Source organism: Mauremys mutica, chromosome 4 (genome assembly GCF_020497125.1).
Source record: "Mauremys mutica isolate MM-2020 ecotype Southern chromosome 4, ASM2049712v1, whole genome shotgun sequence".
NCBI classification, from domain to species: Eukaryota; Metazoa; Chordata; order Testudines; family Geoemydidae; genus Mauremys; species Mauremys mutica.
This window is the reverse complement of record NC_059075.1, coordinates 62,668,248-62,695,789: the sequence shown is the minus strand read 5'-3', so window position 1 is coordinate 62,695,789 and position 27,542 is coordinate 62,668,248. Positions and strand designations below refer to the sequence as shown.

The window sequence follows — 27,542 nt, the reverse complement described above, 5'->3', positions numbered from 1 at the left end:
TTCTGCAGTGGGAACTGTTTCAAATGAGACCTCTGCAGACAGAAATCTCATTTGAAGGAGTTCCTTCAACAGAATCTGCTCTAAAAAAAAAAAAAAAGAAGAAACAACCTTTGGCAAATGTTTTGTTTAATCATTGGTATGTGTGTTTTGTTATTGACAGGAACAGCTGGAGACCTATGACTTCTCTAAATTTCATTCTCTGAAACCAAAGCTTATTGAAGCTGTGGATAACATGTTGGCCAATAAAATCGCCTCTTTGATGAGCCTGATGAACCAGGAAGAAAGTAACATGCCTACACCAATGGTGCATGGTGGAGCCTTTGATGGCACCACAACCGGACCCTTTGGCCAGGGATATGGGGAAGGTGCCAGGGAAGGAGCTGATGAGGAGGAGTGGGTTATTGCCAAAGATAAACCTGTATATGATGAGATCTTCTATACTCTGTCACCAATCAACGGCAAAATCTCTGGGGTCAATGCAAAGAAGGAAATGGTGAACTCCAAACTGCCAAACAGTGTCCTGGGGAAAATCTGGAAACTTGCAGATTGTGATAATGACGGCATGTTGGACGAGGAGGAGTTTGCACTGGCAAAACATCTCATCAAGATTAAACTGGATGGGTATGAACTGCCCAGCATCCTACCACCTCACTTGGTGCCACCATCACACAGGAAACCTTTGCAAGTGTCAGAGTGAAAAACACAGGGAGGAGATTAAGTGAGGGATGGAGGGAACTGAAAGCCCTCTGAATCTTTTTACAGATAAATTGAGCCATCAAGGCTTGAAATTGGGTTTAGAGGCAATCTTTAAATCACATATCAGATTTCAAACAAATTACTGGAACCAGCACCATAGTACAGAGGTTACTTGTGTAATAGCTCTGGCTGACCTTCACTGAGACAGGTTTATCACAAGTGCCTTTTGTAAATACTTCCACACCTTACATTGCTAAGATAGCAAGGCTTTCTTTGAGAATCACACTGTCCATGTCTCAACCAAAAAGCAGAAAATACATAGACCACACCTACAATCATGTACTAAACATGAATACCTAGGAAACACAAAGCTCCCCAGACTCTTTAGCAAGTGGAAGGAAACGCTAACGCTCTAGAAGGCATAGATTTGTTTAATAAAGATACTTTAGGTGCCTTTGTGAATGTCAGCATCCCTAGCTTTAGAAAAGACAGAAATACAAAGAACACTGCCTTCATATTCTGCTGTTGATTTTAATAATATTAACTTGTGGTAGGGAAGGGGGACATGGGTAGAACCTTTTGTAAGAATGTTCAGGACATGAGCAGAAAGATAAGAATTTTTACGAGAGGCTATTTTTTAAAATCTGCAATTTATTAAAACTGTTTAAATCTGTCAGCTGTGCATTGTGGTAAATGGAAGAAATGCTTCTTTTTGCTTTGTGCATAAAATAATGTGCAACTGACCCATCAGCTAAAAAGATTTGGATCCCCACTGTGTTGGGGATGGGAATTTCAAGATTTCTGTTTAGCTGCTTTGCACATTGTTTGGTATAAATTCCTGAACTTTTCCAGTTATAGCACTGTTTGGTCCTGGTTCTTGGAAGCATGGGAATTCACGTGTTTTAGCAGAAACAGAGGCCTTGTTTTGAATAATGAGAGAAGGGTGTATTGCATTAAACTTCTTTTCAGGATATTCAGTGTGCATATTCAGTTGGCTTGATAAATTCTCTTGGGATTTACACTCAAAGTTTACAACCAATTATATGGATATTCTTACGTCCAAGTATTCTTTTTAGTTTTTTATTTCAGCAGAATTTTGAATTCTTTCCTTTGTTAATAGGAAGCTGGCAAATGTAGAAAAGATGTTCCACTCCTACTGTAGCATCATCTTCAGAAGGTAGGCCACTAAGGGGCCAACCCAACTTCCACTGAAGTTAATGGGAGTCTTTCCACTGACTTTCACAAAAGCTGGATTGGTCCCTTAAAGCATTGTTAATTTATTAAAGAAACATTTGGGAGGGACAGAAGTGCACCAACACTTCACTTCACCATCCTTCCCAGTTGTACAATCAAAGAAAATTGATCATGTGAGCTACGCACAACTGATTCTAACATCCCTATTCTCAGTGCTCCAGAGGAAGGTGATTCTCCATCCCCATTAATTTTAATATGCTTTTTCTTTTTGTGCGGAGAGTGGGGAATAGAACAACAATTCCTTTCTGACACCAAACTTGGCAGTTAGTTTAGTTATGTGCATGTGAGTGAGAATCACTTTGTAATCCATATAGCATAAAATACTATAGGTATCAAAAGTACTGTAACTTTGAGCACTTTTTCCCCTTGAATCCAAGTAAGGTGGTGTAACAGGGTTCCACGTCCCATCCCTCTTCCTGGGGCCCGCTTGCTGCCCCCAATAAGGCTCAGAGAGGCGTTATTTAAATAAGGTTCTCCCACCACCAGTGTCTGTCTATATACAAGTCTTGCAGGATTAGTCACCTCCTTTACAGGCAGAGGCAGCCTTCAGCTACGAGGCCTCCAGTTCCCTCCCTGGCTGCTCTCCACCTTCTGGCTCCCTCCCAGCCTTTATAGCTCTTGGCTTGTCAGGCCAGCAAGTGTTACCAATCCTCAGGCCGGCATCAGGCTTTTTCCATCAGCCCCAATCTGTTTCCCCTGATTGGAGCTGACTGGGCAGGGGCTAATTAGGTGCTTTTGACCAGCACCCTGCTACATACCTCCCTCCTTAAGCCGATGCCAGGCCTGATCTTCCTCAGCCCCGCTTTCCTCGGCCTGGGGTTTTATTCTGGGGGTGGCCTCCCTGCCCAGTGGGGTGGTCCCTGGTCTCAACACTGGGGGGGGTTTGGCATGCCCCACCCCAAAAGGTGCATTGGGTAGGGGGTGGGCCACTCCACAAGTCCAGCTCCACCCAGAGGTCATCACACACACCCTTGGGCAGGTCGCCCTGGATGCCCTCTTTCCTTCCCTGGTGGGGGAGATGGATCAGAGCCAACTGCCCCGAGTCTGCCCCCTGTCTCCGGTTTGGGCTCTCTGCCTCTTGGAGTTTGGACCTCCCTCTTTTGGGTTTCTACCCTCTGATCTTTCTTTAGCTTCTCTGTCTCTATCACGGGGATTCCCTCCCCTGGGTGATCCCATCCTGGAACATTTGTTCCTTCATCAGTCCCTCCCTTAGGGTCTCTATCCTGACTGTGTTGTCTAGGATTCGTAGCTTTTTCCCCTTGAGATTGTGAGGACTCCCCTTTCCCAGGGTCCACCCCTGTAGGGGACTGGCCCCCTCCCTCCAGGTCCTTCTCTCTCGCTTTCTCTGTTTGTCTCCTTCCCGGCTTCCCAGTGGGATGCTCATGGGGTTTCTTGCATCCGTCTGTCTCTCCCCTGAGGGAGCAGCGGACCCTGTGAAAGTCTGCTTCTGCATATTCCTCCATCCTTTTGACGGCGGCTTCTACGGTGGCATGCTATCTGGGAGGCACTGTACAAATTGTTCGAGGATCACCTGATCCATAACTTGCCCCATTGTTTGGGCGTCGGGCCTCAACCACCGTGTCGCCCAGTCAATCTCTGGGCAAAGGCCCAGGGCCGCACGCCCCCCGCCTACAGGGCTGCCCGAAACCTTTGCCAGTATTTCTCCAATGAAAGCCTCAGGCGATCCAAGATGGCTGCCTTCACCGTATCATAGTCTCTAGCCTGGGCATCTGTCAGGGCCATATATGCTGCTTGTGCCTCCTCAGCAAGATAGGTGCTAGCCGCAGGGCCCAGGTTGTCCTGTCCCATCCTGCGCCCAGGGCCACCCTGCTTTTGCACCAGCACCCTGCTAACAGTTGGATTCTGGAAGTATCTTCTGGGACAGAACAATCTAAAGAGTGATTGACTAACCTCTTGAGTGAAGGAGGGAGAATTTCTTGAGAGTAACTAAGTAAGCAAATTAATTTATTCATGTCTGAATAGCAATGACATTATAGCAGAACTTTCAGTAGCCTTTATGGTTCATTGCTAACTTTGAGCACTTTGCATATGACCTTCCAGTGATGTGTTGTACAGCCTCCCTCCATCTCCTCACCAGTTCCCTATTTCCTGAGTATAGTTGGTTTTAAATTTATAATTTTCAGGAATGTCCATGTGTTAAGTACTTAAATGCTCTAAGAAGATCCTCCCCTACATAGCTTTTTTTTCTCAAGCTTGTATAAATTCAAGCTCTTCAACTTAGCCACTTACTTCAGATATTTCAATACTTTTGATCAATCTAGTAGCTCTTCCATATGCCTTCTACAGAATTCATGCATCCCTGGGCAGACAGACCAAATCTTAGACATGGGTCCTTGATTGCAACTTCACCATGAGTTTGTATTGCACAACAGTACACCCTCCACTGGATTGTTTTTAATCATTTGATGTAGCTTAGTATTGTTATTCTTTGCTATAGTTTAACAGTGTGTTCACATCTTTACTACAGCTAACATGTAATTTGAAGACTAAAGACATACACAATATAAAAAACTCACCAAATGGAAGCAAAATTGTAATCCATCTTTATGCATAACTCTAGCTTATAGCTATAGTAAGGTCTTATGGTATATATACCAATAGATATTTATCCATTCTTATATCTGTGTGCTAATTGTAAGTATTCCATTAGAAGGTTCTTTATTAAGTTGATTTAGAACCCTTAAGATATTTCAAAGAACTGATCTAATTTATTCACAAACGAATGAGATGCTTTTTTGTAATCAACTGTTAGGTATATTACCTTCACTCAGTGTAATAAGTGAGAGAGGGCTGTCTATCTACCATCTCTTCAATAGCATCCACTTGACTGTTTGATACTGCTAGTATTTTTTTGTTAAATGAATCAGACATCTCAAATCTCTTAGCATATCTGTGTAAAACTGAAAAGTAGTACTTCAGGGTCTCAGGTTAATTTACAACCAAGATGTTAAATCCATACACACACTATTTCATTAGCTTGTGGTTATACCCAGCGATTAGAACTGAGTACCTAATTCAAAGCAACTCTTCCAACAGTAATTAGATACATGTTTGTTGATATTGAAATCTTACTATTGGTTTTTGGCTAGAGACAAACCCACTTCTGCATCAATTCAGCCATAAGGTTATTTGTTGTCAGTGCATAAGCTCAGACATCTTTGCCCCAGAGTCCATCTAATGCATTGGTGTTTGGAGAGGAAGTTCATTCTTCTTGACTGTAGCAAAAACAGTCTGAAAGCTCTCCAGTGAGCTTGTAAGATCTTATATAAGCATAGTGTGTTACCAGAAATCTCTGCCAGAAGTCTCTAATGTGTATTCTGCCAATGTGCTGGCTGTACTTTCATCTGCCCCAGGTTCTATATTCTCTGAGGCTTTCACATTAACACTAGCCAACCAGTGTTCTGAAATATGCTTGCTGATATGTTAAATATAATATTGAATCCACTACTCCAGCTACGGTCATTTCTAAGGTTGTGGAAACAGAGGGCGGAAGGGAATGGAAATTTTCTCAGTATTGCCATGGTCGTACACCATTAGCTTGGTAACCATTTTACCAAGGCTGAATATTTCACGTGTGTCTATAATAAATAAAATAATAATTGGAGATATACCAATCTCCTAGAACTGGAAGGGACCTTGAGAGGTCATTGAGTCCAGCCCCCTGCCTTCACTAGCAGGACCAAGTACTGATTTTTGCCCCAGATCGCTAGGTGGCCCCCTCAAGGATTGAACTCACAACCCTGGGTTTAGCAGGCCAGTGCTCAAACCACTGAGCTATCCCTCCCCCCCTACTGTCTTTGGTTCTCTGTATTATTTCTAATTGCTTTGAAGGTCTGTGTAAAGTTGCATTCAGTTTTTCAGCCGAATTAAAATTTTTCAGGGATCTTGGCACGTCTTCCATCAAGTAGGTTTTTGCGTTTACCTGTCCCCAAAGTCTCCAGTTGGAGATGCTCAGGTATTCTGCTTTGTTCATGATTCTCTTTTACCTTTTCTTTGCTGCTGACTCTTAATGCTTTGAAAAAAAAATTCTCCAGTTTCCTTTTGATATTTTTGATATTTTTGTGTGCCCTCTGCCTTGTCTCTCATGGTGTACATGAGAAATGTATACTTGATGTTACTTAATTTTGTTGACAAACCCTGAGACAACAAAAAGCTGTTCAAAACTGTTTATGTTGGCTATGCTAATGATCAGAAAAATTAAATTACTGGAGCATGTATAGGGGAATAAGTCCATTGTCCTGAAGGGGGGCAATGATTTCTGTTCCTTTTAGCCTGTGTTTTATTCCCTGCTACTTCTGTGTCACCAAGGCAACTTGTTGATTTCCTCAAAGCTACTGTATAAATGACCCTTTGCATTTCTGGGCCCCTTAAAGCTGCCCTATTTTTGGCCTGAAGCCTGCTTTCTTAGCCAAGCTTCCTCTTTACTTATCCTCCTGAAGGAAACAGTTTATTTTTCTTTTCCTGTCTGCTTTTCCTTGGTTGTTTCCTCTTTGAGCTGATCATACCCTTACACACATTGTCCAAGCACTTAGTGCTCGCTCTCTCCTCTTTCAGCTCAGCTGAGGCAGGACAGCATGTTTTTAGGGTTCCTCCAGTGTTTGTGGGACGTGAGATGGAAAACAAACTCTTCCCTTACTGAAGAGGAGCTTCACTTCTTCCTTTCCCATTTATCTCAGTTCCCTGCATGTGGGAAGCAGCCACTTCTGATACTGTCGTGTCACATAGGGTGCAGTCAGGGGAAAGAAGTATAAAGAGGCATGTTTGGTAGCAAGAGATAGAGTTGCTTTTGGTAGCAAGAGATAGAGTTGTCTATTAATGACATGATTTGCACTACTTCCAGGTTTAATGGGGTTTTCAGTAGTGAAGTCCCTTCCAGCACAAAGTCAGTGGGAGTTTTGCCTGAGTATGGACTGCAGGATTTGGTCCATGGTTTTTTTTCATGAACAGAGTTGTAGATTGTACATTCCTTTTAAGGCAAGAATGATACCAAAGGCAAGGGAAACTGATACAATAATAAAGAACAGGAGTACTTCTGGCACCTTAGAGACTAGCAAATTTATTTGCGCATAAGCTTTCGTGAGCTTATGCTCAAATAAATTTGTTAGTCTCTAAGGTGCCACAAGTACTCCTGTTCTTTTTGTGGATACAGACTAACACAGCTGCTATTCTGAAACCTGTCATGATACAAGAATATCTTTCTTAAAATCTGCTGGTCCAGACTTCAACTTAAACTAATGCCTTCTCCCATCCTAGATGTGAAGTTGTGCTTTGAGAAGGAACTACCTGAGCGTTACCTGGATTCTGCTCTGTGTGAAATCAATGGAGCCATTTTAGATGGTGACAGAAAGGTAACACTGCTTTACCCAGCCAGGCTTTCTGGCCCTTGTATCAAGGGTTCCCTGCTCTAGTTAATTATTCTTGAACACTCAGTCTGTTTTTCATTACTCTTCCTTCCTTAATACAGTTTAGTCACCACCACCGCCAACCCCTCCCGAAACCCCAAACCAGTTAAGGGCAAAATTCAGTCCTTATGCATCTCCATTAACTTCAGTGGGGTTTTGCCCATTTATGTCAGGGATGAATCTAGCCCTGGTTCTGTACAAAAGCCTTGTTCTGTTTAATAGTGACACTGATCCTCTATGTAATTTATGCTGCAGGTTATAAAATCACTTTTTTCGCATATAATATTGTTTTGTTTAACAGAAATTGAGACTTTAGAAGCAATTGTACTAAAGTGAATGTGTTACATTTGTCTGATATCTGCAGTCAGGCAACTGCACATCCTAGCACCTTCCCTGAGTATCTTGACTAGGGAGATTCACTTGGGGGAAATGGGAAGAATCTTTTACTGCAGTCTACTGCAGCGTAGGAGGAAAATAGGATCTGGGTATCTGCTGATCCTCCAGCCCTACACCTGCCTTACCACTGACCTTTCTGTATACAGATACTCAGGGGCTCCATAGTGGACCTGGACTGCGAATTACCACTATGTGTAGCCTCCAAATCTTGACTCCTTCTGACACAATGGAACCATAATTGTTCCACTGCTTTGGGACCTTCCCTACCTGCTGAAGAGGAGAGCAGGATTTGTCCCTCAGTGACTTGCTGTCATTCATTTTATCTTTCTAGTTTTGGTAGTGAAAAGGTGGTGGCACAACCTTCTTTCCACTCCTGTGTGTGTAGGCTACCACTTCGTGGCACTTTCAACATGGGTAATGAATAGAGCCGGTCAAACTTTCAGATGAAACGTTGATTTTGCCCAAGTTTTTTATTTTGAAACAATCAAAATGCTTTATTTTGATAAAGTCAAAACATCTCATTTTAACTGTTCCATTTCAACTTTTTTGTTTGATTTTTATTTATGTAATCATTTTTAATAGAAAATAACTGCCAAAGCAATGCAGACAAAAGAACCAAGAAATGTGGACTATGTTGTGAGATCAATATCCTGCAGTATCTGCATCTAAAAAGTTATAGTCCAGCAACTTGTGAAGCCATCAAAAGCATCTCCCTACCCTTCCACCCCACATATCCTTTGCCGTTCTTTTAAAAGAATTACGACACTGTTGGGGAAGAGTGGAAAGGGGAAGAAGGATACAAGAGAGGGAATTTTGACAGCAAGAAATGTGGAACCTGAGCTTCAATGTTCTTTGCCATTACTAGAGAACTGACTGAAATCTGGAATTTCCATTTCATGGCAAATGCTGCAATTCCAAAATTTCCTTTTCTTCCAAATTCAGAATTTCCTGCAGAAAGGAATATTTAAAAAAAATATTTTCACCATATAATTTCAAAAAAGTCAACATTTTTCATTTCAATGAAGTAAAAAATGTTGAAAAATCCTAAATGAAACGTGTTTTCTGATTAGTTGCTGGGAACTATATTACATCATCAGCACCACCAACACTCAGTTTGACATTTATTATTATTATTGTGCTCAGGAAAGACCCAGGTCTGGGGTCTTGTCTATACTAGAAAGAGTTTGCCAAGCCTCACTCCATACACCCAGAACCCTCCTAACATTCCATACCTGAACCCCACCCCACTGAACCTCAACCCCTGCATCTGGAGCTCCCCTGCACTCAGACCCCCTGCTTCCGGACCCCTATCCCCGCACCCCAGAACACCCCCCACTGAGCTCCCTGCATTCAAACCCCCACCCTCTGCACCACCCTGAGCCCCCCATATCCAGACACCCACACCACTGATCCTCAACTAGCTGCAAGTCCTAAATGAGTGACAGACCCCCACCCCACCAAGCCAAACTCCCCCAGCACCCAGACCCCTCCGCTGAACCCCAACCACATTCACCTGGAAGCCCCTTCAGAGTCCCATTGCACCTGAAACCGCCCCACCCCCAAACAAGCCTCTGTGCATCCAGATCCTGCAACACCTAGACACACACACGCATCACTGAGCTGCCTGCACCCAGATTGTCTCACACATAACCCTTTCATCCCACACCTGGATCCCCCACACTGAGCCCCTTCACACTTGGATCCTCCCTGGTTGAGCCTGCCTGTCCCACATCTGGAAGGCCCTTATATGTCCACATCCAGTGTACAACATGTCTTTTTGGTGCAAGGCATGGAAACTTATACAGAACCTGCTCTTCATATGCCTGTCTCAAGCGAGTGATATTATTAATCCCTCACATTTATCAACTTACCTACAACACTTAAAAATGCATATCTTTTCTAACAATATGCTGTTTCTACAGTTTGATAGTTTGTCATTTTAATTCAATCAAAAGAGTTTAGGACATATTTTCTGTTTTGTGTGTGTAATTTCCTGAGCACTGAGAACATGCCACTTTGCATTTTCTGTTTTACACAATCACCTGTCCTTGTGCCATTGTAAAATATTTAAAGTTCATACCAAAGGTATTGTCTCTCATTTTTAAGGAAATGTTTAATAGCAATTTCTTGGTGCATATTCCAGTCTGTACAAGTAAGGAAATTAGGGCATACATTCATTGATGTTTGTACTTTGGCTACATGCACAATAAATTCCATACAGATACTGTAATGTGTATATATATTTTAATATGCTTTGTAATCACTTTCAGGTGGTTGTGATAAAACTTGCTGATTAATAAACTGTTAAACTACCTATTCTTTGGGGTTTGTAAAACTTTGTTTCTCAGAGGAAAAACAATTAGAGGAGGAAGTTTGGTCTAGTCATTTAGATCATATACCCCTAAATTACTACTTCCTTCTGTGCTACAGAATACTCTAGTCTATGACTCAGGAGTCCCAGCGCTACCGTTACCTAGCCATGTTACCATGGGCAAGCCACTTAATCTCTGTGCCTCAGTTTACTTCTCTGTAAATAGGTCACGATGCTTGCCTTACAGGTGCTGTGAAATAACCAGTATGAAGCTCTGCTTATTCTGTGGCCCTAGAATTTGCTGCAGAATCCAGTGCCTACCCCAGAACTGTGCTCCAGGACCTGTTTTCATTTTTAAAAAAAAATCCTTTTCTAGCTCTTGTGGTTGAAAATAACCTTCCAGATGTGAACTGAGCATAAACCGATGTAGTGATGTCTTTCTGTGTATACAAACAGGCTGAAACAACTTGCTTTGAAATGCTCTTCATTAATTTCCATGGGGGTGTTAATCCTGAAACCTAGTATTAGTTTAAATGGTAATTTAGCAGAAAATATCCAGCTAATATGGTTATTCCACAGTCCCAAAACATTTTCCACACCTCCCCAGGTGCCAAAACATCCATTTCACCAAACCATCTGCCAAAACCTCCAACTTGTTTCTTAACTTCAGGAATGTATGAAACCATTGTCAGTTAAAAACAGAAATTTCATTACACAATAATTGACACAATAAATGTTCCCTTGATTTTATTATTTATTTGGGTGAAAATAGTTTTTATTTACCTGAAGCTGCCCCAGAAATTCCAGTCTGTCACATCAGAGTGCTACCGAAAAGAGGTACCCTTTCTGCACAGTGTAAGTCTAGGTTACTGAACAAACAAAAGGGTTTTGAGCATAGCAATAAGAGTTAACAGTGTTGTCTCAAGCCACATTAGAGGTCAGTGCAGTTATTGTCTCTATAGGATGGTACTTCATGACAAATCTGGAGCATAACCTTACAATACTGAAACATGAAGAATTTGCGGTGGTTTTGCGCACATCTCGTTACTTTGATTTTGCATATCCTCCACACCAAAACAAAACAGTATTACTAGGTTTATGTATAGAAATTTGTAGCCAAAATCTCTGGCCAGCAGAGCTGTGTAAATTATTATTTCCTATGGTGGGTGTTTTTTAATTTAAAAAAAAAAAGCTAGAAAAACAGACTGGCAAAACAAATTGAGTATATTTGTATTTTTCTTCCAAGAAAAAAATTCCAATTAGGCGAGAAAAGAAAGAGGAAGAAAATGTTACAGATGGGAGTCAAGGGGAATGTCCAAAGAGAAGAAAGCAGCAGAGCATAATAACAGAACCAGCTGAGTATGACGCTCAGGGGAATCTACTCTGTTATGCAATTAAATGTTATAGTTAGAACATGTTGATAAAAGTTGAGAATGTCTAAAACAGTAAATTCTTGAAACAAATTCCTTCCAGGTGTGTAGTCCAAGAACGTTGAATGGACAAATGCAAATATATTTCTGTAAAATGGAGAGAGTAGTAGTAGAATCCCTTTTCGATTTGCCTCCCTAGGAATATGAGCACACACGTCCCTGGGTGATCAATGCATGGAAAAATCACAAATACTTTTCTAGCAGTGTTGCTTCTTCTGCAGCAGGAGGTAGAATTGTGCATTTCTGAGCCAGATATTGATTGATATACTTGTGCCATAAAAGAATTTGATATTCTGGATAAGAGCTTCAAGAAATCTGCAAGGATAGCAACGACCCTGATAGTTTAATAGCAAACATTCTTCGGGTCTTCGATCATGGTAGGAACTGCATGTTCCATGGGTACTATTGGAAATGGATTTATTGTGGTTATGAATGTCATTGAGTGGATTAAAAGCAGAAAACTCACCCATGTGATGCTATCCTGATCACTTTGGGCTTATCCAGATCTTTCTTCCAATGGACACTACTTGTGCATGCTGTCTGCATTTTGTGCTATCCTTTCCTTTAGCATCAGAATCAAGAGAAATACACTGTTGCTGTCCTTTGTCTTACTAAATTATATCTGTGCCTAGTTTGTCACCTGACTGTTTTCTACAGTGTGAAAATTGTCAACTTGAACCAGCCCACCTTTCTCCCCCAGCTGAAACTGAGACTCCTGGGGCTGGTGCTGTGGTTGCCCCTGGGCTCAGTGCTTCTCTTTCTGATTGCCTGTATCCCATTCGCATGAGGTAGTCGCAGAACATCCTGTAACAATTCAATTTCCAATCTTTCTGGAAATTGCACTGAAATAGTTCCATGAAAGACAAATGAGTTTAACTTATTTTTTAGCTTCAGCATTGGATTTCCCCTGCCCACCATCGTGTTTATCATTTCTGCAGTCCAGTTAGTCACATCTCTATGGAGACATTTCAGGCAGATGCAATGGTGTTCATCCAGTTACAGCAGCGCAAATAGGCCCATGTAGGTGCCATTTAAAACTCCTGCTCTTGTTTTTCTTCATGTGTTGAATTGTATAGCTTTTATTCTCTTTTCATATATGTTGAAGGTCATGAGCCCTTGGAGATGGCTTTGTGCAATCAGGGCCGACTCCAGACCCAAGCGCGCACTTGGGGCGGCGGGCGGCTCCGGTGGACCTCCCGCAGGCATGACTGTGGAGGGTCCGCTGGTCCCGCGGCTTCGGTGGAGCATCCGCAGGCGTGCCTGCGGGAGGTCCACCGGAGCCGCGGGACCAGCGGACCCTCCGCAGGCACGTCTGCAGGAGGTCCACCGGAGCCGCGGGACCGGTGACCGCCAGAGCGCCCCCCGCGTCGTGCCGCTCTGCTTGGGGCGGCGCGATTCCTAGAGCCGCCCCTGTGTGCAATAGTGGTATGTACCTGTCCTTTTGTGCATTCTGATATACATAGGTGTGTGCAGCACATTTCATTAGGGTGTGCACCCAGGGAATTTTATGTATTTATTTTAAAGGTGAACATTTATTGAATACTCAATCATAAAGGACATTATTTTTATTCATCAAACAAACTAAAGAAACTAAAACTTAACTAAACTTATTTTTTTTAAATTAACTAAACTTTACTTAAAAAATGAGACACAAAATAGCAAATTTTTGTTGTTGTGATAACCAGGCGTATACAAAGATACGGTCAATTTTCATGATCTTTATCTTTAACCAGATAATGAGCTAACCCAAATTGACCAAAACAGATTAAAGTTTCTTCATCTTCCTGTCCTAGAGAATGAGATGTCGCTCACCAGGTGTTATGGACTTAAATTCCTCAATCACATCATTGTAATTAACTGATGAAGCCAATTATTGTTCAATGTACAAAATCATGAGTGAGTCAAGGCTCTGTTGGGACATTGTACTACTTAGTTTGTTTTTTTATATGTGCTAGTTTCAAAAGGGCTCCTTCACATGAACAGCTTGTAACAGGTAATACTGCAAAGCATTGAATAGATTTGTAAAAGGTCTGGCACATGGAAGACTGATCCGATTCCTTTAGCCAATCAAGCCACTCTCTGGTGGTGTTCGTAGTGCTGCTTTTAGGAACAGATCCATCATAACCCCAAAGCAAGCCGACTTCAGCTTCCAACTCATCCAAGGATACTTTAAATTTGTTGGCAATGATTCTCATGTCATCCCTGCCAATGTCTAAGCTCAGCAGTTTTCCCATTGCAGTCACAATTTTACAAGTCTGTTCAAATCGCTGGTCAATGCCAGTAATCACTGAGGGCTTGGCTACACTTACAAGTTGCAGCGCTGGGAGTTACAGCGCTGGTCATGCAGCTGTGGAAGGGCCAGCGCTGGAGTGTGGCCACACTGACAGCTACCAGCGCTGCAGTGTGGCCACACTTGCAGCACTTTCCAGCGCTGTATTGAGAGGTGCATTGTGGGCAGCTATCCCACAGAGCACCTCGTCCCGTTTTGGCGCCGTTTTGGCGCTGAGTATTGTGGGAAGGGGAAGGAAGTGTGCGGGTCATTCCGCTTCCTGTTTGCCAGCGCCCCGTGGTGCATCGCTTCACATCCCAGCATTCACTCTTTCCAGCAGCGTTTGGCGCCATTGTGAGTGTCTTTCTGTTACTCTCTGTGTGAATCGCGATTTCTGTGGCAAATGGAGCCCGATCTGCTGAGGACTCTGCTGATGAGTGTCACCAGCACAACACGTTTGGCAGTCCAGCTATTCCTTCAGCTCCAAAGTGACAGTGAGGATTCCGACGATGATATCAATATGGATTTGCCTGCCGCGTGTGACACTAAAGTGCTTGCGGCATTTACGGAAATGCTCAGCACCGTTGAACGCCGCTTTTGGGCTCGGGAAACAAGCACTGAGTGGTGGGATCACATCGTCATGGAAGTCTGGGATGACGAGCAGTGGCTGCAGAACTTTCGTATGAGAAAAGCCACTTTCATGGGACTGTGTGCTGAGCTCGCCCCCACTCTGCGGCGCAAGGACACAAGATTGAGAGCTGCCCTGACGGTGGAAAAGCGAGTGGCTATTGCAATCTGGAAGCTGGCAACTCCAGACAGCTACCGGTCGGTCGGGAACCAGTTTGGTGTGGGAAAGTCGACCGTGGGAATCGTTTTGATGCAAGTTTGCAAGGCAATTAATCGCATCCTGCTAAGAAAGACCGTGACTCTGGGGAGCGTGCAGGACATTGTGGATGGCTTTGCACACATGGGTTTCCCTAACTGTGGAGGGGCAATAGATGGGACGCATATTCCTATTCTGGCCCCCCCCCACCTGGCATCAGAGTACGTTAATCGGAAGGGGTATTTCTCTATGGTTCTCCAGGCGCTTGTGGATCACCGCGGGCGTTTCATTGACATTTACACAGGCTGGCCTGGAAAGGTGCATGATGCACGCATCTTTCGGAACAGTGGCCTGTTCAGGAAGATGCAGGCAGGGACTTTTTTCCCAGACAGGAAGATCACAGTAGGGGATGTCGAAATGCCCACTGTGATCCTTGGAGACCCCGCGTACCCGTTACTGCCTTGGCTCATGAAACCCTATACAGGGAAGCTTGACAGGAGCAAGGACCGGTTCAACTACAGGCTGAGCCGGTGCAGAATGACTGTGGAGTGTGCTTTTGGGCGTTTAAAAGCCCGCTGGCGTTGCTTGTATGGGAAGCTAGACTTGGGGGAAAGCAGCATCCCCGCGGTTATATGCGCTTGCTGTACCCTCCATAATATTTGTGAAGGGAAGGGTGAAACATTCAGTGAGGCATGGACCACCGAGGTTCAAGTCCTGGAGGCTGAATATGCACAGCCAGAGAGCAGGGCTAATAGAGAGGCCCAGCACAGGGCTACAAGGATTAGGGATGCCTTGAGGGAAGAATTTGAGGCTGAAAGCCAACAATAATGTTTGCTGCCTTGCATGGGAGTGAATTGCACTGCTTACACTGTTATTCTATTATCCATAATAATAATATGATTTGTAGTGCCTCTTTCTTTACTGGGCTAAGGTATCTTTCACTATCTGCTATAATAAAGACTGTTTTCAAAGCCAAGAATTGTTTTATTGAAAAGAAAAAAACTTCCTTGACAGACAGACAGACACACAACATTTCATGAACACAAGAGGGCAGGGGTGTGGGTTGGTGAACTGTACAGTCACAAGTTTGCATATGCCCTGTCTGGATTGCTGTTTAATGAATCCTGCACTTCAGGGTTCATATACTGCATGGTGATGGGGTTGAATGCAGAGGGTAAGGGTGGTGGTAGGTATCAGGGCTGGTTGGGGAACATACAGGTGTTGGAGGCAGCTGGTGGTGGTAAGAACCTGGATGCTGGGGAAAGGTGGTTTGAGCTGACATTGGGGCACAAGGCACAAAGGACGGGGCGGGTGGGGGAGTAGCACGGTAGTGCTCTGCTTGCATGGCAACGAGTGACTCTATAGACTCCGCTTGGCGCTCCAGGATGCTTAGCAGCCGCTCCGTGGTTTTCCTCTTGGCCACTGCATTTCTCTTGCGTGTCCTGCTTTCTTTCTCTCGCCAATCCTTCAAGTCCTTACTCTCTCGAGCAGACTGATTAAGAACAGTTTTCAGCATGTCTTCTTTGCTCTTTCGGGGATTTTTTCTCAAATTTTGAAGCCTCTGTGATGTTGAACATCTGGGCAGTCCAGTAGTCAAGGTCACTGTAGAAACAGAAATGACAACATTTAACACGGGCAGCATTGTATCCACTATCTCCAGACATGAATTGTTACACTGAGGGAGTGAGTTCTTATTTAAGCATTCTTTTACCCACACGCATAACACTACAGAAGCCACGACATGGTGAGTGAGCAGTGCTTATATGGGGAGAAGTGGGGCTTGGGTGATAGAGGGGAGCTGGTTGCTTCGGGTAATCTGGAGTGCTAGAGGGTTTGAGTGAAATGAAGATGCAGATGCAGGGGTGATCTTATCTCCCTATCTCTTCACTAAAGAGTCTCCAACATTTTTCACAGGACTTAATCCTGGAAGATGTTTCCCTACTGCGAGTCACTAGGGAACAGCGGGGGGCTCTTTTAGAGCAATGTGGATTCCGCCCGGGACCCTATGCGGCTTGCCTGTGTTCAGAAATGGTCCCCCCACCACTGGCAGAAGAGTGGCGCGGACGCGTCACCGTCACTGGGACAAGGGACACAGTGGCTCTGCCTATAAACCTGCGCAGGCATATTGCCCACGCTCTGGATGAAGCTTTTGCTGAGATAACTGAGGCAGATTACCGCGACGTGATAGACCACATCAACGGGCTATTCCACATCTAGAGGCTGGCATGCATGCATCCATAACCCCCCCTCCTCTCCAGAAACATTTCACCCAGAAAATAAAAGCCGCTTACCGGTAACACGCTCCTCTGCTTGTCCTTCTGCAACTGCTGGCTGCTGCGATTGGGTGCTTTCCTCCTGGCTTGAGAAGAGCTCCTGGCTGCATGCCTCCAGGGAATCTGCGGTTTCTTCCCCCATGCCAGGAGCTTCACTCGCGGTTTCCTCCCCCCCCACGCCTCCGCCTCCGCCGCCTCCTCCGCCTCCTCCTCCTGTCCCCCAGCCTGCTCAGAAGTGTCCATCGTTATCCTGGGATTGGCAGTGGGGTCACCCCCAAGTATCTCATCCATCTCCCTGTAAAAACGGCAGGTCGTGGGAGCAGCTCCGGATCGTCGATTCCCCTCTCGGGCTTTGTAATAGGCACTCCGCAGCTCTTTAATTTTCACCCTGCATTGTACTGCGTCCCGATCATGGCCCCGATCCAGCATGGCCCTTGATATCTGCTCAAAGATATCGTAATTCCTACGGCCGGAGCGCAGCTGTGCCTGAACAGATGCCTCACCCCAAACACTGATGAGGTCCTGCAATTCACCAGTGCTCCATGCTGGGGCTCGTTTGCCGCGTGGAGGCATGGTCACCTGTAACTGATTAAAACTGATTGCACTCCACACCTGGCTGCAGCAAACAGGAAGGAGATTTTTAAATTTCCCGGGGCATTTACAGGGCGGGTCACCTGAGGCAAGAGCAGTAGAGTGCAAACTGATGTGCAGAGTGGCTGAACAGGAATTCTGGGATACCTCCTTATTCCCTGGAGGACAGGTAAAGCGCTGGTGAGTGTCCACACCTGCTGGGCAGCGCTGGATCACCAGCGCTGCACTCCTTATACCCCTGCCGGGATGGGTTTTCAGCCAGCGCTGCAACCAGGGAGTTGCAGCGCTGGTTGTGCTCTGCAAGTGTGGACGGGGTGTTGTTGCAGCGCTGGAAAGCCTCCACCAGCGCTGCAACTTGTAAGTGTAGCCAAGCCCTTAGTCTAGGAATGGGTAAAACGAAGTTATTTTCTCCTGCTCCTCTTTTGTATCAAAGTGATGCTGGGACTCAAACGCGCCATCAATATGAGTGGACATTTTTCTCTTCTTAACTGGAGGAATTAATATATCATTCTCTACACACATTTTCACACTGTCATTGAAAATCGATTGAAAATATTGTGGGCCACTTCTCATCGCAGCCAAAGAATTACACAAGCTTTTCACCCCTGTCATTGCAGTAAGTAAGTTGAGATCTGGAGCTTGAAGAGCCTTACTCACTTTTACCACCATCTGGAGAATAGGGTGCATCATGTGAAGGGCAAAGATGAACTTGGATGAATTTAGTTCATGGATAAGGCCCCTGGCTTTTATTTTAGCATCAGAAAGGTGAGTTGTTTCGATAATCTCTTGTAAAGCTTGTAAAATGATGGAGTAGTTTTGTTTTACAGCAGCCACTGCTTCTGCTCTGCATGCCCATCTTGTATTTGATAGGATCCCAGTTGAACACTTTGAAGTCATTACTTCTTGTGAAATCGTCTCCATTACTGCATGTTGCACAGGACTCCTCTCCATGAAGGCATAAAAAGTCTGAACAACACCAAAAAAATCAAAGACAGCTCTGTTTTGTTTACTTGAAGTGCATGCATCTAGGTCAAGGGTCAAACAATGCGCATAGCAGTGTACATAAGAGTATTTCACTTTTTCTTTCTTTACATTTCATTGGAACTCCTGAAGTACATCCAGACATAGTAGATGTGCCATCAAAACAGACAGACCTTACTGATGACCAGTCAATTTTAAGAATTCCAAGGACAAGAGAGTTGGGATGCAGGGTGCACAGGGGGCTCAGGGCAGGGGGTTGGGGTGCAAGATGCAGGCAGGGAGCCTGGGTGCAGGAGGGGTGCGGGGTGCAGGCAGGGGCCTCAGGGCAGGGGTTGGGGGGTCGGGTGCAGGAGGGGTTCGGGCTCCGGCCCAGCACCGCTTACCTAAAGTGGCTCGGGGTGGCAATGGTGCGCTCCCTGGTTGCCTGCCCTGGCCCCACGCCGTGCCTCTCACCCCATCCCTGCACGGCCCCTGCACTCTCAGCCTGAGTGGGCGGAGCCAGACCAAGCTTACTCCACCCCCCAGAAGGGGTGGGAGGAACAGGAAGTACAAAAGGTGGGGCCCTTCACCCACTCAGGGCAGCACCAGGGAGGGAGACAGACACAGACTGCTGGCTGTTCCCTGTAGACCCTGCTGCCGAACCGGGTGACGCCCTGGACCAGGGAAACCTGTCCCAGAGGAAGGACTCGGGCTACCAGGACTGCCAGCAGCAGAGCACCCCGAGGAACTGGAGGAGCTGGGCAGTGACCCAAGCTTGAGTGAGCCTGATGCTGAGGGTGAGCTGGAGCTGCCGGGGCCACTGGTGGCTGAATAGCCCGGAGGGTTGGAGGAACCAGAGGGACCCACTTGAGAGACCGGGTAGGAAGTAGCCCAGGGGCAGAACTGGACAGTGGGGTGAGTTTCTGTTTGGTCAGTGTGTTGTGGACGGATCCCCACTGACCCAGTGGTGGAACCCTCTCCTCCCGCCACTGTCAGGGCCCTGGGCTGGAGCGCAATGGAGTTGGGTGGGCCTGCGTTCCTCTACCACCTTGAGGTGGGGTGGCAAAACCCTCATAAACAGCTAAAAACCCTTGCCGGCGCTCCCCTGCCTGAGGGGCGCAACACTGGCCCTTGCTGGCGCTCCCCTGCCTGAGGGGCGCGTCATGGACTCTGGCCAATGCTCCTGTGTCATGCCAGCTGCGATGGCACACCTCCCTCGGCTAATTCTTCATCAATGGAGAGCTGTGACCAAGGCCTTTCGGCAAGGCAGTAGCTACCCACCGCTCCCCAGTGGCTACCCACCACTCCCCAGTGGCTTGGTGGACCAACTGAGACCTGCTACAATTCCATTATGCCAAGTGCCGTTTGGTAGAAGAGGCTTTGTAAAAAGTTTATTGGAACAGAGAGACAGTCGCAAAGAATACAGTTTTGTCAATTTCTGCGATTAATTTAGTAGTGTTATCCATATCTCCAAAGAAGCACATTTGTGTTCGCTATCCCAGGGTTTTCTTTTTTTCTAAGTGCCAATTGTAGAAGTAGCTTGCAAGAGCATGAAGCCTCTGTGGGAACAACTGGAGATGGATTTATTGTGGTCGTGAATTTCATGGACTGGGTCATTAATATTAGACAGGATCAAGCAAAAAAAAAAAAAACCTTTTACATTCCCTTATCTGTTTTTAAGTTATTCTAGTGCCTGATTTCCTATCTGTTCTCTGTTTCCTACTGCGTAAAAACTGCCAGCTTCAATCACACTATTCTCCTCTGGCTGAAACTGAGACTCTCTGGGCTGGTGCCCTGGGCGTTCCTGGGCTCCACATCTCTGCCTGTGGTCAGCAGTCTCCCATTCACCAGCAATAGTTTCAGACTATCCTATAACAACTCAAATCTTTTTTTTCCCCTAGAAAATATCTCTGAATTAGTTATATGGAGAATTGATAGAGAGAACTGGATTAGTGGTTTTGGCATTGGATTCACCCCATCCTTCTTCATGTTTATTATTTCTGCAGTCCTCTTAATCCCATCTCTATGGAGATATAACAGGCAGATGCAAGAGGTTTCATCCAGTTACCGCAATGCCAGTGCAGAGGCCTGGATCGGTGTCTTTAAAGTTCTCCTCTCCTTTATGCTTTCAGTGTTATTGCTTTGTTTCTTTTGCTGTCAAATATTTCTTCTTCGGAAGCCCCTAGTTCAGTACCTGTACAATTGGATTGTCGTCTATGCCTGTACACAAAGCATGATCTTGACAGTGGTGTGGAAACTGCAGGGAGGTGTGTTTGAGGTGAGCGGGAGGATAAACTGAGGCAGCAGCAGGGCCCATGCCCTGCTACACAGATCCAGAATGTGAGCATTTTACATTGGAGGTTCTTTATGGAAGATTTCATCTGGCCAGGGGGGTCTGGGCCACGCACGAGAATGGAGAAAAGGGGAACCAAACTATAACTCCTATGAGGCCCTGTGGCACCATAGGCAGATGCAGTTTAATATCAAACTAACTTGAAACTACATATTTTCAACAAACAAAAATGCTTTGATGTGGATGTCAAAAAATAAAACTTGGCAATTTCTGAATTGATAATTTTGGTATTCTGTTTAATGGAAAATTTTAATTTATTTTTCTGTCTCAGTTCAGGAAGAAAACAAATATCAGAATCTCCTATAGCATGGAAATCCTGATGGCCACTCAACTTTAGTAAATACATTGGAAAAAACGAGACTGCTTTTCCCTCTCTTTCAGTTTTAGTAATAATAAATAACTGCAATAATAGTGGGTAATATTCTCAGGTGTATGCTATTAAAATTGATTTGTGTCTGGAGGAGATGGTCGTGAGGAGCTGATGGAGTTATATCCCACCAGTAATGAATGCCCCAGTTATCAGCTATGCTGTGACTTTAGTTGTGCGGCTGCTGTACTGTAAAATGCAACACCATTTGCTGCCACCAGGAATCCTCGATACTAGATGCGCATCTGCCTTCCCTGGGAATACTCCAGACTTACAGTGGAGTAGCACGGTAGAATTTGGCCCATAAGGACTGATGCCCCCCCCAACTTATTGAGGTCAGCGGAAAACCATGGGAGAAGCATGGGGCCAACAGTCACTCAGAGAGGAGATTCTTTTTTAAAGGGTGACCTGTACATGAAATGAACAAAGTGTAATTTCCTTTAACAATAAGTGCCATATCCCACACTTACTGTAAGATTCACTTCATTAGTTCACATGTGCTCCTCTGTGAATCACCCGAGGCCTCCCTCTCTCCAGATGTTGTTCAGGGGCCGACTGATGAGTGTGTGTTTGTACAGTTCCTCTTACTGTATAAATATGTGTTTAAAATAGCTTTATTTATTACTAGTGTATGTATTGTTATAAACATTGTTGCTCACTGTCATATCCAAGGATTTAAAAAAGCATAGATTGAGACATTCAAGATCTATAGAGAATTCATACCAGGGTCCCTACTGCCTATAGTGTTACTACTCAGCTATAAAAGAAGAAACTTTGTTCCACATATTTAATCATTAGCTAATGATTAACTCACATGTTTTATGGAAGTTATTGTACATGTCATAGAAAATCCCTGCCTTTTTAAGAAGTTCATGTGTGTCATACTCAGGAGGTTTCCTGAACCTGTGGCACAGAACTACAAAAATCCATTGAATTAAACTAAAGTGTCAAATCAAGTCCCCGTAGAGAAAGGCATGGCCATAAAGGTCCAGTTCACCCTTTGTCTGTCTTCAACTTGCTGTTACTCAAGATAGTTAAGTCTGAAGCTGACTGTGAAGATTTACAAAGGGATCTTACTAAATTGGGCAGCAAAAGGGTAGATGAAATTCATTGTTGATAAGTGCAATATAATGCACCACAGGTGCTGGAACTAGAAGTGTGGGGGTGGGGGGAGGGGTGCTACCACATCCCCTGGCTTGAAGTGGTTTCCGTCCTATCCAGGGTTTACAGTTTGACTCAATGGCTCTCAGCACCCCCACTCTACAAAGTGTTCCAGCACCTCTGTAATGCACATTTGAAAAACTAATCCCAAACTACACATACAAAGTGATGGGGTCTAAATTAGCTGTTCACACTCAAGGAAGTGATGTTGGAGTCACTATGGATAGTACCCTGGAAACATCCATTCAGTGTGCAGCGGCGGTCAAAAAAGGTAACAATGTTAGGAACTATTAGGAAAGGGATAGGCTAATAAAACAGAAAATATTGTAATGCCACTCTGCAAATCCATTGAATATTGAATTCAGTTCGGGTTGCCTTATCTCAGTAAAGTTATATTAGAATTGGAAACGGTGCAGAGAAGGCCAACAAAAATGATTAGTGGTTTGGAACAGCTTCCATATGAAGAGAGCTTTAAAAGACTGGGCCTGTTCATCTTGGAAAAGAGACAATGAAGGGGTGATATGATTGAGGCCCATAAAATTATGAATGGTATGGAGAAAATGAATAAGGAAGTATTATTTACCCCTTCACATAACACAAGAACTAAGGGTCACCCAATGAAATGAATAGGCAGCCGGTTTAAAACAAACAAAAGGAAGTACTTCACACAACACAGTCAATGGTTGGAACTCATTGCCATGGGACGTAGTGAAGGCCAAAAGTATAGCGGGGTTCAAACAAGAATTAGATAAGTTTGTGGAGGATAGGTCCATCAGTGGCTATTAACCAAGTTGGTCAGAGATGCAACCCCACAAGCTGGGTGTCCCTAAACTTCCAATTGCCTGAAGCTGGGACTGGATGACTGGGGATGGATCATGTGAAAGTCACCTGTTCTGTTCATACCCTCTGAAGCATCTGGCAAGGCCATAGTCAGAGACAGGATACCAGGCTAGATCACCCAATATGGCTATTCTTATGTTGGTCTGACCTAGTATGGCCATTCTTATGTTCTTATGTTAATAGAACGGACATGTCTAGTGATTTCCTCAGCATGAGAAGACATCTCAAACCTAGCAGGGAAGGATCAGTTTTCCGTTCCTGTCCTTTAGTAGCCCAGTCCTTGCCTATAAATACTAACTTCAAATGCCTGCTCACTTTCCAGCTGTGTGAGCCCCACTCCAGCCCAGTTAATATCTAGGACCATTGTGCTTTGTGACACTGCAGCCCTGTCACTTGTGAGGCACTCCAGGGCTGTAAACTGACTGATGTTAGATCACCTGGCTCTGTCAACTGGAAGTCTAGCAATGAGCGCTTCTTTGCAGCAGAGCTTTTCCATCAGCAGCTGGCCTTCCAGCAGTGTGGGCTTCCCCACAGCAGTATCTTGCTGCTGACAGGTAGATTATGCAGTAATATGAACTTCTTCACAGCAGTGTCTTGCTAATTCCAGCATGTATTACTCTGCCTTCACATTTGATTCCACCCATGTAAATGACTCTTGAACAATTAGAACCTCTGCACTCCTTACTGAACTTTCAATTTCAAATTCCAGCTGAGATCTCAGCGATAACAGGTTTCTGGAGCGCCCATGTTCATCAGAGCTACCAACGTATGGAAGGCAGTGATTTCTTTATCAGAACATCTGTGTTGTTGGCACTGCATCCTAATGCATATCTTAATATAGTATGTCAGCGTTGAAGCTGCCTCTTACCTTTCTGTAAGCATAACAATCACACCAACTCAGTTTGTGATAACCTTTGCCCCCTACCCCCTTTGCACAAATGGGTTGTTTCCTCCACAGTCAGAAGAAGGGTTTGCATGTGGATTATAAAATACCTTCCCTTTATTATGGCATCCAAAGGTCACTCTGAGTGCCCAGGAGGAACAGAATGCGGGAACAGCACAGTTGGAGTTGAAAGTCGATCTCCAGAATGACGGACTTCTGAACTTGAAAGGGGAATCTTTACAAACCTGGGTAAGTCCTGATTGTTAATGTTCCTTGGTTTTCTTTCTCTGTGTGGAATAAATGAAGACATGTGACTGAAGTCAAGTTCTATTGTTAGTGGCCCCATTCTTCTATGCCGATGCAGATAGATCTCAGCCTAGAATATCTCTTAATGAGAAGGTTTACTTGTGTGAGAGAAAGAGAGTGTGTTACAGTACAAACCTGATCAATGTGCGCAACTTCACTAGAAAACCAACTCCTTTCATGGTTCTGTCTGCCTTAACAAGTGTGAACACTTGTTCACAAGTCAATGGGCTGGAGAGTGTGGCAGCAATATGTGATAGGTGTGAGAATATCACAGTCTGGCCCTTAGAAAAGAAGAGCCTTCAAAGGTGATTGCAAAAAAGGTTTGAAAATGATGAAAGAGCTTTAATATAATTCAGGGACATCACTTTTAACTGGTAGAGGTTTCAAAAGTTGAAGGAGGTGGGGCGAAATATACCATATGAAACATATAATAGGAAATTTAGGTGGAAATATTTCATGCAGAAGGTATTAACCATATAGAATAAGTTACAGGGGAAGGCCAGGAATAAAGATGTGTTCAGGAGACACCTGAAATTTTTCTGACCTTGATCTTGCAATACGAGAGGGGTTCTCAATCCTTTCTGGGCCTTGAAATGGGGCTGCTGTTCTTTACAAATTCCTGCGTGCATCTGTTTCTCCATTCTCCCACCCTTAGAGTGACTATACATCCTGTATTGACCAGTACAGTCCCTTTTTTTAAGCCTTGTCCTCGCTGTCCCGACTTTTTTGGCAAATGTGGACATTTGTCCTGTTTCCTTTTGCCAGCCTGAGCAGTTGGGTGTGGAGGAACACACAGGTGTGAGGCAGGGCTTGGGTGAGCAGCAACACCAGTCCTGTGTGAGGAGGAGGGGCAGGGCTCGGGCCAGCCCCATGCAGGGAGCGGGGCTTGGGTGAGCGGCTCGGACCAGCCCCACACAGTGTCCCATTTTCCTTTTGGGAAATATGGTGACCCTACCCATCCTGCATTCTAAGTCAGCAAAGTTATGTCTGGGACAGCTGAGACAATGGTAGGCTTGATGATAGTCATCAGCTGTTGGGATTAAAGACTGTCCAGGAGAGGAGGGTGAGAAATGTTAGCCTCTCTGGGAACGTTCAGTTAACATCAGCCCCTAGGACAGGAGCATTCATTGAAAGACACTTCTTTGGTTATCCATCGTCCAGACAGACAAGATGTTAGGTGCTAGAGCTGGTCAAAAGAAGGAGAAAAGTTCTGAATTTCTTTTTAATTTTAAAATTTGCAAAATTCCAAGCAGCTCTGTGTAACTTTCATGAAAATTTTATGGATTTATTCTCCATTTTTGTTTATTTTGATAGTTCAGATTTCACTGTAGTCAGTGTTGTGGAAAAGCAGAGCAGTGGCAAAGCAGACAAAGCAGACAAAGCAGATGGTGACAGAATAACAGCACCTTGCTCCTGGGTGGCAGAAGCAAATCTGTGCTTTTAACCCCTTCCTCCCCCATCCCAGGGATAGCATGTGTCCTAAAACTGCTTCTAGTCTTATTCTCATTTGTTAGATCCAAGGAAGAATAACATGTAGGCAACTTTCCATGGGCTACTGCTGCTTGTGCCCCAGCATTGTTCTAACCCTCCCAGGTGCCATTTTCCAACACTTGCCAGCTGACTTGTGGGTTTACAATCCTGCCAGTGTTCCACCCTTTGTAGGTAACTGCAGCTCAGGGCCAGGCCCAGACAGAGGGAAACAGAAAAGTTCTAAAGCACAACACTTCTATCCATTTCCCCTGTGGTTTGCCAGTTTGGTATGTTCCAGTCCCTTCTCTCTTTTCAGTGTTCCAATGCCAGCTGTCTGTTTGTAATTTCCTCTTCTGACTGCATGACACCAAGATTCAGCTAGGCTGTTCTTCCAGGTAACTAATCTTAATTTCTTCATATACTAATTCTAAAGATAATACAATTAGAAGTCTAAGCAAGTGAATTTCTGGTCACTAAAGGTTCTCAAACTTGCAGCTTTTATATTATTTGTTTTTTGTAAAATATCTCTCGTCCTCATACAGGTGGCATAGTTCTGTTACAAAATAGTACCTTTGGCCGGGGGACTCCACTGGAAATGATGGATGTACTGACAATGAAGGACTCCTCAAAAGGAGGGACCTGCATATTTTTCCTTCCCTCCAGACCAGCATCTGCCCCATCAAATATACCCTGGTCTAAAAGGCAGCAGCAATACCCCAGGATGTCCTGAAAGCAGGTGACTGAGAACTGAACCATAACACTGGAACAGGTTCTCAAGCAACACGTCCAAGGCTGGGTTGGCAGATCCCACTACTGCCTGGAGAGACTGAGGCTCAGTTCTCAGTCATCTGTTTTCAGGACACTCTAGGAAGGTGCTGCTGACTTGCAGACCGTGATACCCCCGATGGGGTCAAGTGACTTAGAGAGAGAACGAAAAAGGATGATGTGATAGATGATTGGGCAGCTTGGTATAAATTCTCTGGGTTGTGTATGTGTTTGTGTAGTTTGTCTAGTGAAGGAGGGGCTGTGTTCAAGAAAAGAGAGCGTAAGAGTGAAGGGAGAGCTGAGAACAAAGTAGGGGGAAGAGGGAGTGAATTACTCAAGTTGATGTTTGTCTTCTTAGGCTACCATGGATAGTGAATATGTACATGGTCACATCAAGAAGCTGCAAGAGCAGCGTATGTCCACACAGAAGAAAACCTTCACTAATTGGATAAACAATGTCTTCCACAAGAACAATGTAGGTGGTTCCTCCTCCTTTGGACTTATTTTTCATTCTCAATTTCATCTTCTGCTCAGCCTTTCCCCATTTACTGTCATTGGATGTATAATATAAGCAACAGAGACTCCTGCCAAGGCGGGTGACCCAATCATGTATTTTTCACCATACCTACAAAACAATCCTTCTGATTTGCTTTAAGGTCCAGGTTCCTGGTCTCCCCTGAAATCAGAGTTCTGTCTTGTGGCATGAGTTGTTTTCCTTTAATCCCTTGACCTTCATGTGAATTTTCCTATTTCAATTATCTTTTCTGTGTGAGGTCCTGAGTTGCCTAGTTTTCCCCAGGGAGGAATTGCATCCCCTATGAAAAAAACCTTCATTTGTAGAATCTGTACAATCTAATCCCATTGATCTGGGGCTACAATGGCTCGTGCAGCCTCAGTGACTGTGATTATGCAGTCTTAATATGAACACATTTAAAGTGAAAGAAAGATAGGAGTTGATCATTTGAGCAGTT

General features: G+C 44.6%; 2 protein-coding genes and 1 pseudogene across 2 annotated transcripts in view; all 3 read left to right on the top strand.

Moving 5' to 3' along the window:
* EHD4 (EH domain containing 4) overlaps positions 1–10,241 on the top strand; it is a 61,792-nt gene extending 51,551 nt beyond the window's left edge. Inside the window, exon 6 of the mRNA XM_045015745.1 lies at positions 161–10,241. Within this exon, the coding sequence (XP_044871680.1) occupies positions 161–697 (537 nt within the window). The 3' untranslated portion in view covers positions 698–10,241. The remainder of the gene's footprint in view (positions 1–160) is intronic.
* A 1,643-nt stretch (positions 10,242–11,884) lies between these two features.
* LOC123368605 lies at positions 11,885–20,845 on the top strand (annotated as a pseudogene).
* A 2,729-nt stretch (positions 20,846–23,574) lies between these two features.
* The window catches only part of SPTBN5 (spectrin beta, non-erythrocytic 5), a 150,404-nt gene continuing 146,436 nt past the window's right edge, over positions 23,575–27,542 (top strand). Inside the window, exons 1-4 of the mRNA XM_045012303.1 lie at positions 23,575–23,701; positions 24,166–24,279; positions 26,123–26,201; positions 26,930–27,046. Of these exons, the coding sequence (XP_044868238.1) occupies positions 26,936–27,046 (111 nt within the window). The 5' untranslated portion in view covers positions 23,575–23,701; positions 24,166–24,279; positions 26,123–26,201; positions 26,930–26,935. The remainder of the gene's footprint in view (positions 23,702–24,165; positions 24,280–26,122; positions 26,202–26,929; positions 27,047–27,542) is intronic.